The sequence below is a fragment of the Psittacula echo genome (assembly GCF_963264785.1).
Source record: "Psittacula echo genome assembly, chromosome: 3".
NCBI lineage: Eukaryota > Metazoa > Chordata > Aves > Psittaciformes > Psittacidae > Psittacula > Psittacula echo.
In genome coordinates, this window is record NC_137736.1 from 113,697,858 (window position 1) to 113,712,118 (window position 14,261).

General features: G+C 38.8%; 1 protein-coding gene across 1 annotated transcript; it reads left to right on the top strand.

Moving 5' to 3' along the window:
• Nucleotides 1–7,479: 7,479 nt before the first annotated feature.
• LOC308219126 (collagenase 3-like) lies at nucleotides 7,480–14,022 on the top strand (the record flags this gene model as incomplete). The annotated part of the gene is made up of 10 exons (XM_080613693.1): nucleotides 7,480–7,602; nucleotides 7,702–7,943; nucleotides 9,091–9,239; nucleotides 9,332–9,457; nucleotides 10,296–10,457; nucleotides 11,099–11,216; nucleotides 11,819–11,952; nucleotides 12,306–12,465; nucleotides 13,204–13,307; nucleotides 13,922–14,022. The coding sequence occupies 10 exons, from the start codon at nucleotides 7,480–7,482 to the stop codon at nucleotides 14,020–14,022; spliced, it is 1,419 nt and encodes a 472-aa protein (XP_080469819.1).
• Nucleotides 14,023–14,261: the final 239 nt, after the last annotated feature.

Below are 14,261 nucleotides of genomic sequence, written 5' to 3' on the forward strand. Positions count from 1 at the left end.
TAAAGTGGTACAGCAATAAATGTCCAATCTTTTTCCATTACAGAACAATATAATATAAAGGTGGCCGTACATTTAATCAAAAAGGTCATTCCCCCATATGGATCAAATTCAGAGTAGGCCACCAAGATGGAGGCTGGAGTACCAGCCCTGTGAGGAGAGGGTGGGGAGGTGAGCTTGTTCAGCCTTGAGCAGAAACATCTTCAGAGGGGCTTAGCAGTGGTTCCTAGTGCCTACAGAGAGGTCTTTGAGGAGCCGGAGCATGTCACTGTGGTGGAGAGCACAAAGGTGAAAGACAGTGAGCATTAACTGAAATAAGGGAGGTTCAGCCTGGGTATGAGAGAAACCTTTTTCCCATGAAGGTTGTTGGGCAATGGCAGAGGCTGCCCAGAAAGATTGTGCAGTCTCCATTCTTGGAGGTTTTCACCCATGACTGCATGAAGCCCTGAGCCCTGTGTAGCCTGGTCTAACTTCAAAGCTAACCCTGCTGTGAGCAGGAGGTTGCTTCAGAGACCTCCTCGGGTCTCTTCCAGGCTGAGTTACTCTGTGATTCTGTACCTTAACAACAGTAATACAATATCAAAATTAGATACTTTGCAAACATTTTAGTGAGTATGCTTATATATGACACTTAAGATATAGTAAAGTTCCATAAATTACAGATTTTTGAGTAACATTAGTCTTAGTAAAAAAAAACCCAACAAACCAGCATTCCAAAAGTTGGCTGTCACTTGGAATCTATCTTTAGTGGATTCTCATGTTCAAATTTATTGATTAATGTCTTCATGATACTAGTGAATCTCCGGTTGCTGTGAAATACTTGTCAGAAACTGATATAGAGCAATTAATCAGCTGATACAGTTTTCATGCTTGTGAGTGTTTGCAAATGTAAACATCAGAAGTTAAAACATAGAAATGTAAGGTGGTTCGTGTCTCAAGAAACAAAATCAGAAAATGAAGGTTTTACATTTGAACTGGATTGCTGGGATTTTGGTTTCGATTTTTTGTACTGCTCACCAGCTCCTTCCCATTAGCTGCAAAATTACGTCAGCTAGACACAAACTCATTGTTTGTGTACAACTTGCTAATAATATAGATAACTGAATATTTTGTACTTGATGTGAACAATCAGTGAACACTTACAGTGAAGAAGGCTCTAAGGCGATGGATAAGGGTGATGTGGTCATGAATAGAAGGAGGGGACTGGCCATGAGCACTGCAAATAAAGCTGAGCTTTTCTCAGCATAAATGAGACTGAGGCTACACCTGCTGAGTAGATCAGCAAGCTGTGCAAATGTTCACCCCTGAGTTAATCAAGAGCGTAAAATGCATTCCTGAGTTAGCCAGAGCAGCATGGGGGGTGTTTGTGTGAGAGCAGTGTATATGCAGCTCAGCCCCACACTGAGTATGATAACCAGACAAAGAACTTTGAAGAGACCAAGAGTCTTGAGCTGGATTCAACAGATGGTTACTTTCCAAGGACTGTGGACACCCAGTGTCATTACAGTGAGCCTATAATAGAGACCAGTAATCACAGTTGTACTGTGATTCAGCTGTATGCTGCAATTGCTATACTTTGCTAGTTGTAATTTATACCTACATTGTGATTTAAGTACATTGCTACATCACTGTGCTAAATCAAATTCCATGTAACTTCAAATAACTTCAAGTACTTCGTATTAAGTATTAAACCCTACACATGTGGAAAATCTGAAAATACCAGTCAGAGAGTATTGGGCTTTGACAAATGGGTACCACATTTTACAAAGCAATAAAGTAATCATAATGAAAGAATAAAATACTTCTACAATCTCAGAACATAATTGCTGTAGTCATTCTTCAAATACTTTTTAAAATTATTTTTACAGGTTCCATCTATTTCTTTCAAGAATCAATGAAGTTCAATTACAGCAGCTGCTATAAATAATTTCCTCAAACATTTAGTGCAGCCTGGACACAGGAGCACTATCCTAACTGCAGCAAGAAGCACAATAAATGAGCAGATCTTGAGCAGTTTAGTGTCTACTGACATACCACTGCACATGCAAAAATATTGCTGTGAAAAGGTGACAACTGCCAAGTTATAATAGATAACTTAGCATCCTACATTTATCCTGAAGCAGCAAAATGATGCAGGTAGCTGAAATAGAATGGTTAGACCAAAACTGGAAGCCAGTTCCAGTCCTGATGAGTGCTCAGAGTGGAAGGAAATGCAGAGCATGGTCTGACCGCCACTGGAGTCTGCAGCCCCTGCTTTGCATGAAGCAGCTGACCTAGATGCCCTCACTTCTCTGGGGCAGTTTTCCTGAATCCAGCAAATTTCTACCTGTTCAGAAGGTGTTTGGACAAAGAAAACTTGTATTCCTACACCTCTCTGAGGCATTTTCTTTCTTTCAGTTTGTATGTCAGCATGAGGTGGGAGCCCTTGTTCCTCCAGGCCAGATGCAGCTGTGAGCAGGAGCACTGTTCTTAGCTGCAGAGTGCTTGAATGCCTTCCAGCTGCAAAGGTGACACCTTGCACAGCAATAACAAACTTCTGCAGCATGGTGGCTTCTGGTTTGTTCAGGCATCAGCAGAAAATCGGCCTGAAGTTCAGCTCTAGAATATCACCTAAGCTGAAGTATCTCTGTGTGCACCAGACGGTGGGGCTCCCCTATAATCAGCTCTGTTACAGGCAGCACGTCCCAGCTGTGAGGGACTCGGCACAGCAGCCTGAAGGAAAGCATCTAATGCCATTTGAGACGCAGGTGAGAACCTAAGACATCTGCATGAGCCTGTCAGACATGACATAGGACTGATGAGAGCTCTCTGTTCTTCAAAAATTAGATATCTATATATGGGCAACTGAAACAATATCAACGTGTCTACCTCAGTGTAAGCTGAACTGCTGTCTAGGGTTTTGTGAGTGTATTGACTATTATTTATAATGAGAGTTTAGGCAAGTGCTTCCAGGAAGTTGCCCAAATTATGTTCTTTTAATCTACAGCTAAATCTTACCTTGAAGCTCAGTGAACACAGAAGAAAGTTACTGCTGATCAGCAGTTCCCAGTGTGGCAGGAGCCCCTGGGTCCTGCCAAGTTCATGCAGGTGCTGTGCTGCAAGCTGTCTTGTGCTGCAGGCAGATAGAAAAGCAGCAGATCCATGGTGGACCCAGCGGTCCACACAGTCTGCAGGGACCCATTCAAACAACAGCCATTGCCTCTTGGGAATACATTTATATGTATCTTACTTTGGGCACTGGACCCTGCTGAACACCTCTGGGCACCCCACTTGCAACTTTTTGCCAGCAAATGGAACAGGGATTAGCTGTTTAATATTAAAGGAGTCAGGCTGGTGTAGCATCCCTTGCCATCCCAGCTGAAGAGCAGCTAATAGAAACCGCTCACAGCTGTGTTTGACCCTTTTCTTGAAACAGGTCCCACAGATGAAATCCCATGTGGAGAAGCAGAGCCAGAGTGTATGTGTTTTAACTACTCTGTGATTCCATTTACCCAGCTGCACAATGTGCCTTAGAATACCACCCTCTTCCCAGAGGAAGCTGATCCAAACATGATGGTGTCGCCCTACGCACTGGAGGCAGTCCACCTGAAATACAACTAGAGGTAAGAAACACTAACAAAGGGACCCATTCACTTTTGTTTATTTGTCTTAAGTGGAGTGTCTGCTGTTTCAGGATCACAGAGCATTCACCACATAGTGCTATTTTGGGCACCAAACACAGAGTGTAAATCAAACATGACACCTTTCAATTAGCTGCAGTAGCAAAATGTATGTTGAAACCATATGGTTGGCATAATTCTTGTATTTAAAAGTGCTGCTTTAAGGCACTTATCATTTCTTCTCCCCACATCTCCCATACCTCTTTAGCCATTTCTCCTTGAGGGGGAAAACTGATCTGATTGTTCCAGGGTCTGCTGTGCCTGTGAAAATTACCATCAGTCCAGATAACTTTACCCATGCCCACAAGATGCCAGAACTGCAGAAATTTTGCAGTGCTTGTTGAAATCTTTCAAATCAGCAGTTTTGTGGGTTTCAGTGCTTTTAAAATGTAACTTTGAGGCTTACTTGTTTGAACTGGGATCAGCACAAGGTCTGTGAACCACTGCTGACTGTTTCACCTTCAATTACATCTCTCTTCATAGTTTTTAACTGTTTTTTTTCTTAACTCAGACAGTGGCATCACTTGAGCCTGAGCCATAGATTTTATATCTTACATTGGTTTACACTGACAGGCTTTGACATTGCCATTTATCATTGCCGCCTTTAAAAACTTTACTTCTTTGAGTCTTTAAGGAGTTAATGTATTAAGGTAATAGACAGCAATTTCAGAGGTCTGTTTTTGGTTTCCAGCTCTGTAAAGTGTTTTGTTTCCCCTTAAAAAGAAAATCACATGCTATGTCTGCAATGCAGTTTCAGGAAAAGGTGCAATGCTGCCCATTTTCATTGGTCCTTTCAGGTGCTTGTTTACACAGGCCCTCATCAGTGTTTCTTCAGTTTGTATACAGAGGACACAAAAATCCGTGCCTTAATATACGCTTTTAGCCACTGGTGTAATATAAATAGCAATGAAATGTGTAAGAAAACATATTTGATCACGTATGTTTATATGGCCAGGGCTTCCAAAAGAATCAACTGTATGTGCAAAAATACTATTCAGCTATAGTCCACTCTCAGGTGGCTCCTTACACACAGGCTTTCAGAAATCAATTTCTGTTTTACTAGTTTGATTTATACCCTGTGACTTGCATAATCTGTTCAAAACAGTGGAATGTCTTTTCACTTGTGCATTTCACTGCCTTATGATAGCAGAAGACCCAGCTTTATGCATCTCATCTTACACCAATCTAGTAAGAGAAATTGTTTTCAGAAAAGCTGCCTGTTTCAGTTTTTTGCTATAATTACTTTGTCCAGTTTTCCAAATATTCCTTGGAAGTGCCTCAGGACAGCTCAATAAAGGGTACTGAAGGCAAAGGTTTTGAAAGAGTTTTCACTGTGAACTTCAAAGGACTCGGAGCATCTGTGCGAAGAAGAAGTCACAGAGAGTAGAAAGTGAAAAATCGTTCTTCCTTATCTAATCTATCATTCTTTTCATGCTAGACAACTCTATTTACTACTGCTTTGACTACTTCAGTTTAAACGTTTTGAAGAACAGGGCTGCACACCTTGGAGCATCATTCAGTAGGCTTAACACAGTTCTTTAATTTTACTCTTGTTCCTAGCTTTTTTTTTAGTTCCTATCCTACATTTATATCATTCAGATATTGTCTCAGATTACTTTTCACCATTAATTACCAGTTAGCTAAATTATATATATTAAGGCAACCCTGAAACCATTTAGGAATAATTTAGGATCATTCTCTCATAAAGTGTGATGGACTGATCACGTTTTGCAGTAACAGTTGGTTAGGAAAGTAATTTCTTCTATTTCAGAAGCAAAGATTCCAGCATCAGAGCTGAGAAAGAATTGTCATATAATGGCCTGACGAAGAATGAAAACCTTTAATTAAGTCTGGCAAAGGGCAGTGATACACAAATAGTTGTATACAACTGTGCTGCATTAGGCATAAGAAAGCTAATTTTGGAGAATTTCAAATGGATAGGAATGTTACCTATTAATTTTGTGATTTCTGAGATGTCTGGTACTGTTTTACAGAGCAGTGACATTCACAGAGCTTCATGGTGCCAAGAAAGTATTCCTTACACCCATGAAAACCATGACAAGGCAGCACCACTGTTCCTAAGCTTCACATAAATCAAGCAAAACTCTCTGTAAACTCTGCTTACTGCATAATCAAGTATCCCAACATTAATGAAAGCATGCTGCAAATATCAATATAGAAATGCTGGAAGGAAGGAACTAAAATATATACATAATCTGGCAGTCTAGCATTAGCAAGGAGTGCAGCACTGTGAGAACGTCGGCAACACGGATTCAGTGTTCATCCTGACGCATCAAGGCAGAACGCTTCTTAAGAAGGTGGGATAATTAACAGGCTCTATGTCACCATCACTGAAAAAAAAGGCCCAGCACTGGTGATGGACAATGTAAGGGACAATATGGAAACTGTCTGAGCAGGTGTTGTCTATCCCTAATTGGTGTAATCCTATTTAGCACAGGCTGAGATGAATAGAGGTAGAAATAGCCTACATAACAAATTCCCCTCAGCTTTATTTGCTCTTGCTGTTTGTCATTCTAAGACAGAAGGTTAACATTGTTTGAATTACAAATTGAGCTTTTACACATTCAGCTTCACTGCTTTGTCCTTTTCCTGTTTTGTCACCAAGGCAACATCTGTGGCAGGGTAGTGTATTCCAGAAAGTGTGTACCAGCGTCTATGAGAAAGTTGCCTGAGATTTTCCATAAAGGCAGAACCTCCATGGAAGAGGAAGGTGGCAGAAACCCTCTCCTTGGGGAGAGTGGTCTTCCCCTTGGTCCCACATTTGTGGGCATGTGATATGATACAATTCTTAGCAGCTGCTGAGATTGGGTAAATCCTCTTTAAGCTTTAAAGCATAATAATGCCCATGTCTGTCACAATGCCAGATATATCCTATTATCCTTCTCATAAGTCAAAAATCACATATTTCTGTCATTCTACACACACAGATTCATTGCCTACCTGTAGCTGGTAGATTGACTCAGATTAGTATCTGTCTCATTGACCTGTGGTTGTGTTCAACTCATAGAGTAAATTCATGTTTCATGAGAAAGATAAGTTATATGAACTAGGCACTTTGTACGACCTACTTTAGTACTAATGAAAAACATATTTAAATATTCAAAACTGTTTTCCATTATTTAATGTCTCTGGTTTTGAGTATATCTCAAGCAGTAAATTATTCTGAAAGATAGATATGAAGGCACTTTAAGAATCTCTGAAGTAAAATTGGTGTTAATGTGTTACAGTTATATTACTTTAGAGAAACAAGGAAATGTAATATCCCAGTGTATACTCTATAACGTTATTTCTTATCAGCCAAATCAACTTTATGAACGATAAATAACACAGAAGTGTGTATGATCTATTCCAAATGTTAAAAAATATTGTAGAACTGGTGTAACTATTGAAAAGTTGCAGATTTTAAGAATCATGAGGTTGCTATGTATTTTTACTGCCTATCAAACAGTAGAAAGGCAGCTTTTCTAGGTGAGAAGATTAAGTTATTGCAAAGTTATTTCCAGTTTAAGTTATTGCAAAATAATCAAAAAGTACGGTTTGATTCTGCCCATTTCTTCCCACAATCTATCTCAATATTCAGAGGCTGTGTTTATAAGAGGATACAGTTTCAGTGCCCTCAGTGGGACAACAGATGCCTAAACCACAGTGTTGGGAGGAGAGAAAAAGTAGCCGTCTAAGCATGTTTACTTTCAGTGACAAGGAAGTTCTAACTTACCCCTAAGTGGTGACTCACTGGGTTGGACTATAAAAGAAAGGTAACTGCTCTCTAAGACACCAGGGCTTCAGACTTCATAAATCCAGCATGATGCAATCAAGACTTTCAGCTGTCTTCTTTTTTTTGTTGGGTTTGTCATTTTGCCTGACAATCCCTATTCCCCTTGAAGATAGCCATGAATTCACAGAGAAAGACCTTCAGTTTGCAGAGGTACAGTATAAATAATTCATTTGCATGTTTTATAAATAGTAGGTTGTGTAGTTGCAGCTGCTTGGAAACTAGGCTTATTATTTCTTTTCCACTTCTTAGCACTATCTCAGGACTCATTACGGTCTCCGTCCAAATCCTGCTGGCATAATGAGGAAAAGTGCCAACATGGTGGCATCTAAACTCCGAGAAATGCAAGCTTTTTTTGGATTGGAGGTGACAGGCAAATTAGATGAAGAAACATACGAGCTGATGCAGAAACCAAGATGTGGTGTCCCAGATGTGGGGGAATATAACTTTTTCCCTAGAAAACTGAAATGGTCAAAAACTAATTTGACCTACAGGTAAATGCATGGCATTTTGAATGTTATTACTGTTATTACCTCCTTTTCAGGTACCTTGTTCACTATGTTGCCCATTATAGGGGGTTTATGGGAGAAGGTTGCATTTGGGTTTGACAAAATTAATGTTGCAGTTTAAAATCTTCCTAGCCCCACTTCTGGAAAGGCCTCCCAAGCCCATTGTACAGCCCAAGAAAGTAAATGCATATTTTTTCCATGGCACTTTGTTATGGAGGAAAGCTGACATGGTGTGAGCTAGTAGTACCTCATCTGGCCTCCATGTATTATTAACTTCAGGCACATCCATGTTGTTGAATGAAAGAGGGGTAGGGACTAATATCATGCACCTCACCACAGATCCTTACAGCCCTTAATCTGTAGCTCACTCCTTAGCTCTGCTTTGGATCTGTTTGAATGTCTCCTTCATACAGGTCTTGTCCTGGACAGAGCCTGGACAATAGATGCAAACCAGACTGTGCAATGTGTCTGTGAGAACTGGGACTGATCCTTGTCCCTCTTCCATTTCACAGTCCAGGTGTAGATGTCTATGCTTGGTCAGACAAAACCTTGCACCGTGACATCAGAAAGTTGGCCCTGGGAAGCTATGGTGCTCTTTCTGTCTTAACACTTCAAGGTTGTCAGCAGGGGGTTTTAACCAGTTGCAATCTGAGTTTCTTCAGCATATTCCAAATATGAAATCACTGAAATCTATCAGTTCAGTATCTGGTGATAAATATTAGTTTAATATGGATGAATTTAGCCTATAAAAAGGTCATTAGATCATGTTTTGTTCCTCCAGCTAAAAAAATCATGAGGTTTTTATTATGGCAAGAAAAAAGTTTGAAGTTACTGATATGATCTGATTTAATACAGGATCTATCTGTCAGTTTCTGTATCTTCTGATGCATGTAAAACAAATTACAGAAAGCTGTTTTATCATTTCAGATGCCGCTGAATGATTTTAATGAAATTATAAATTATTTGGGGTTTTTTTGAATACTGTAAGCAACTGTATGCTGAGCTCTTTGTTTCTAGATAAGAACATAAGGAGGAAGAAAGCAAAAACTTTTAATGAGGTGTACAGTCAGATGAAAGTGTATTGCACATTTTCTTCACACAGTTTAACTTGAGATATTATTCTGTTTGATAGAATTATGAATTACACTTCAGATCTGAGACGTGCTGAAGTAGACAGAGCTTTCAAAAAAGCATTCAAAGTTTGGTCTGATGTAACACCACTTAACTTCACCAGAATACGAAGTGGTGTAGCTGATATCATGATCTCCTTTGGCACTAAAGGTAACACAGAGCCAGTTATTTTTACTTTATAGCTATATTGCTGTCAGTAAGGTGGGATAATTGATCTAATTGTTTTGAATGTTGTTTTATAGAACATGGCGACTTTTACCCCTTCGATGGACCCTCTGGATTACTGGCTCATGCTTTTCCTCCAGGTCCAGACTATGGAGGAGATGCCCATTTTGATGACGATGAAGCTTGGTCAGATGATTCTAGAGGTAACACAAGATTCTGAGATTATTTAAAATGGTGGTAGATGGACAATTTTGTCCTTTTTGATATTTGTAAACAGTTTGGTTTGCCTGTTTACTGTTCATTCATCATTATGTTCACTGTCCACTCATAGGAAGCTGGGTTTAACCTTTAATCCTTTAACCTTCCATTTATATGGAAGATATACACCTCTAAGTGAAGTAATTTTAAAAATGCCATGAACAAGGTATTTTGTCATTTGGTCATTTCACTGAGCTCGAGGGCAGCTAGTTCTGATCACAGGCTGATGGGAATTACCTTCCTTAAGGCTAAAGAAAAATCAGCTGTAAATTATTTACTTGCATTTAATTCGAAAATTCTTCAGCTTCTTATTCAGGGCAGAGCTTTAATAGAACAAACCATTATTACTTTTTTTTTCAGGACTCTGGTATTTTACCCTCCTGGCACTAATTCCTACAACACTGAAAACAATATGGACTCTATAATGGAAGTGAATTCCCGAAAAAAAATTGTTCAAATTTAAGTAGGGCTAAGGCTTCACCCTGGAGCTTTTCAGTGTTGCTAAGAAATTTCAAGAAATCTAAATCTGCCTACAAAACAACATTGTCAAATAAGGTTTAGGTTGAACACCAGCTACGAAATACTCAATTGATTAAGTCCTTATTAAAACAAACCCCATGGTGGTTTGAAAAAGACAAGCAATTATACATCATTTTTCCATTTATCCAGTTGTCTTCTTCATTATCCCATATGTTAAGGCACAGTGTTAAGTTAGTTGATTAGTCCAAGTCACTTTGGTGACATAAGAAGCTATACATTTACTTTCACTGTCATTTGTTATAGGGTATAACTTGTTTCTGGTTGCTGCCCATGAATTTGGTCATTCACTGGGACTTGAACACTCTAGAGACCCTGGAGCTCTGATGTTTCCAATTTACACATACACTGGAAAAACTGGTTTTGTGCTTCCTGATGATGATGTGCAAGGGATCCAAGAGCTCTATGGTAAGCCTGTATAACACATACTCTATATTTTCTGTGTTATTATAACCTCTTACAAATGCACTGCACAGTTACTACAGAACTTCAGATGCTCAATGTCAACAGTCATGACTGATTAAGATGATTCATTGGATCCTTGGCAACCAGACTTCAGGAACAAAAGATGCTTAGATTTAATAGTTCAGAGGGGAAAAAATAAATAAAATAAAATATAAGGAAGTAACACTGCAGAGTACAGTTGGTCACTGTGCTGTCTCCTTTGGGGGGGGAGGGGGGGGGCGGGGGCAGATTCTTTATGCTTTCTGACCTGTCTCAAAAGAGAAGGCAAACAGAGTTGAAAGGGAGAAACAGGAATATACACGTTTCATCATGGAAAGAATAAAAATCCTTGGAGACCTTCAAAACTCGGGATAAAAAAAGCAAGTCCATTCAACATCTTTGCAGAATAGCTGTACTGGAAAATCCATGAATGTATTTGGCTAAAGGAAAGACAAAGAGAACAGACTTTCCCCAATAGAGATAGTTTACCCATTATGGTTGTATACATCATGCTGTCTGGGAGCAGTTCCATGTCCTTTTCCATATCATGATCCACGGAAAGGAAATTAAAGTTGTCAAACTTAGATCATACAATATAATTCCAGGTGCTGGAGACAAAGATCCCAACCCAAAACACCCCAAAACACCAGAGAAATGTGATGCAGAATTATCACTTGATGCAATAACAGAACTTCGTGGAGAAATGCTGATCTTCAAGGACAGGTAAAAAGACTGCCGTATCATGGATAGTGGGTTCTGGATGAAATTTAAGCAAGCTAAAACACCATTTCATTTTTTCAAAAACGATTTGTGTAAACATAAACTTAAAAAAATCACAAATCAATATAGATGCCTCTAAGAAACTACATCATGTACCTTTTTAGGCAGGGCTTATAATACAATTACAGACTTGGCTGCCCAGTATAATGAAGTGAAGCTGATATAGCTGAAGACTGACAATGTTTGCACACATTTTTCATTTCACAGGGCTTTCTTCAACATGCAAAATCTACTAACATTTATTTGAATGCAGTTCACTACATTCAGAAGCCTGACGGGAGACAGCAGTGTTTCTCTTCTTCTAAATGAAGAAAAGATCCAAGTTTGTTGTTGTTTCAGATGATCACTGCGTGAGTGACAGAAACGGGCTGCAGCTAGGTGACTGTGAGGGAAGAAAAGGTCTACAAGGGGCTCTCTGTATTGAAAATTCTATGTTATAAAAAATTTCATTCTTCATTAACTGATTTTTAGCGTAGCACATCAAAGATACTGATATTCTGTAGTATGACAAGAAACATAAAATATATTTTCTTTTTATGAACTAGGTTTTTCTGGCGACTGCACCCTCAGATGGTTGATGCAGAACTGGTGTTACTTAAGTCCTTTTGGCCAGAGCTTCCAAATAAAATAGATGCAGCTTATGAAAACCCCATCAAAGATCTTGTGTTCATGTTTAAGGGTGAGTTTTCAATTTTGTTGTTGGCAGAGAAGTACACATTTACTCAAGCTCACTAAGTGGTGTAAAGGTAATCAATAGAAGAAAAAATCGTCCTACCTTTCTTGCTCAAAAAAAGCCCATTCTGTGGTTGCACCATGTGCAAATCTATATTTTTTTTCAGGGAATTAGAAGATGTACAATTAAGCTCAGACATCTAGGATCATAATTAGCATAAACAGCTTAATACCTGCAGAGTATGTGATCTAAGAATCTGTTAGCTCTATGGAAATAGGGATCATTGTATCCTTATTTTATTCTGCTCTTAAAGAGGAACCTTTACAAAAGACTTATGCATACTTTGTTCTTATTTTCAGGAAAGAAAGTCTGGGCTTTGAATGGCTATGACATAGTCGAAGACTTTCCTAAAAAGATATATGAAATGGGGTTCCCAAAAGAAATGAGAAGAATAGATGCAGCTGTCCATATCAAAGACACTGGCAAGACTCTCTTTTTTTCTGGAAATAAGTTTTGGAGGTAAGCTGGTGACAGATTGGTGTGTCCCTAATTGTAACCTGTCCAGAAGTATCAAAAGATTGAAAGGTTGTTTCAAATCAGGGGCTGATTGTGGCTCACATGTTTCTAGTTTATGGTTTTCATGGTGCTATAGCTGTGTAAAATATGTCATAAAGGTGTATGCAAGCTTTTTATAAACATATGGGCACAGCCTTTAAAGCTGAGTGAAAGAAAGTACAATAAAGAGCCTAGTTCAGGAGAATTTGTAATACTGTCGTGTCACCTAGACAAAATTCCCTTCTTGCTTCCTTGAGTTGCTTTTGTGACACAGAAGGGAATTGGTGCTATGAGAGAAAGAAATCTATCCCAGCCTAGGATGGCTGGTTCTTGCTGTCCATGAGTAGGGCTTTCAGTCATGTCTGATGCATAATTAAGACATCACCATCCCTTCACATTCCCTAACAGCCTCAAGAAAGGCTAGTAGTGCCAGTACATCCAGGTACAATCATCTCCATATAATACATACTTTATAGATCAATTCTGAAAATGTAGCTTTATTAGTTTGTGTTTATTGAGCTTGTACATCTGGTGGAAGAATGCCCTGGTTGTTGCCCTAAGTTTCATTATTGCACTAGACACAAAGTACCTAAAGGCTGCTGACTATTTCTGACGTAGGTAACTTTATAACAAACGACACAGAGCGAGCTGCAAGGATGTCTAAATTCTCTAAATTTTTATTTTCTTTTGTGTTTATTATAGTTATGACGAAGAGGCAGAGGCTATGGAAGCGGGCTACCCCAGGCTGATAGAGGACGAATTCGCAGGAATTGGTGATAGAGTGGATGCAGTCTATCAAAGAAATGGTACGTGATCTGATAATGAAACTTTTATATCAAGTAGTTGTTGAAACTTGAGATTAATGTCCTGTGGGAAACTCTGTCATTTCTAATTTTGATTTTTTCACATCAACACTTCTGTTCTGAACTGAATCACATTTCCAACCTAAATTACGGTGTTCTTGTAAACTGTATATGTACCTATTTGAGGAGCAAAAAAAAAGACCTGCTTCTCTGCTCATGGGACTTAAAGTGATATGCTTAATGTAGAAGTATTATAATGTGACTCTTCCTTCAAATGGAGCCCATTGCTATCCAACTCTTTAAGGAGTGTTTCAAAGTCAGAGTCTTAAACATTAAAGGCAAACCTTGTGTTTTACCAGGCAAGTTCCATATAGAAATAGAATGTAGAGCTTGACTGTAAATTAAAATATCAGTTATTTTCAAACACATATCCAAGCCTGGTAAATAGGATGAGGACCCCTGAAAACTTAGCTCAGCATTCTAATTACTAAAATATTTCATTTTGAAGAGTTATTAAAAAATCAAAACCAACAGGATAATTTTTATTTGAAGGATAATTTTAATTTGACCACACAGTTTTTTCAAGGTTAATTCATGTTAACTTTCCTTTTCCTTAGGTTATCTCTACTTCTTCAGTGGTCCACTGCAGTTTGAATACAGCATCTGGAGCAAAAGAATTGTCCGTGTCCTGCATACTAATTCCATTTTTTGGTGCTGATTACAGCTAAGTGCCATGTCTTAAGCTGCAGAACAGATTGTAGTACATGGAAATAATAATATGGGCATACAGATTTATTAGAGGATAGCAAGGTTCTATGAACACGCACTGGCTACCCATCACCAAATGTATCCTGTATATATGGAACTATATAGCTGCATGTCAGTCTGGGACTGAATTAACTTATTAGGAAAGAAGAAAAGAAATTATTAGCATTTCAAGGGGCATTACACCATTTA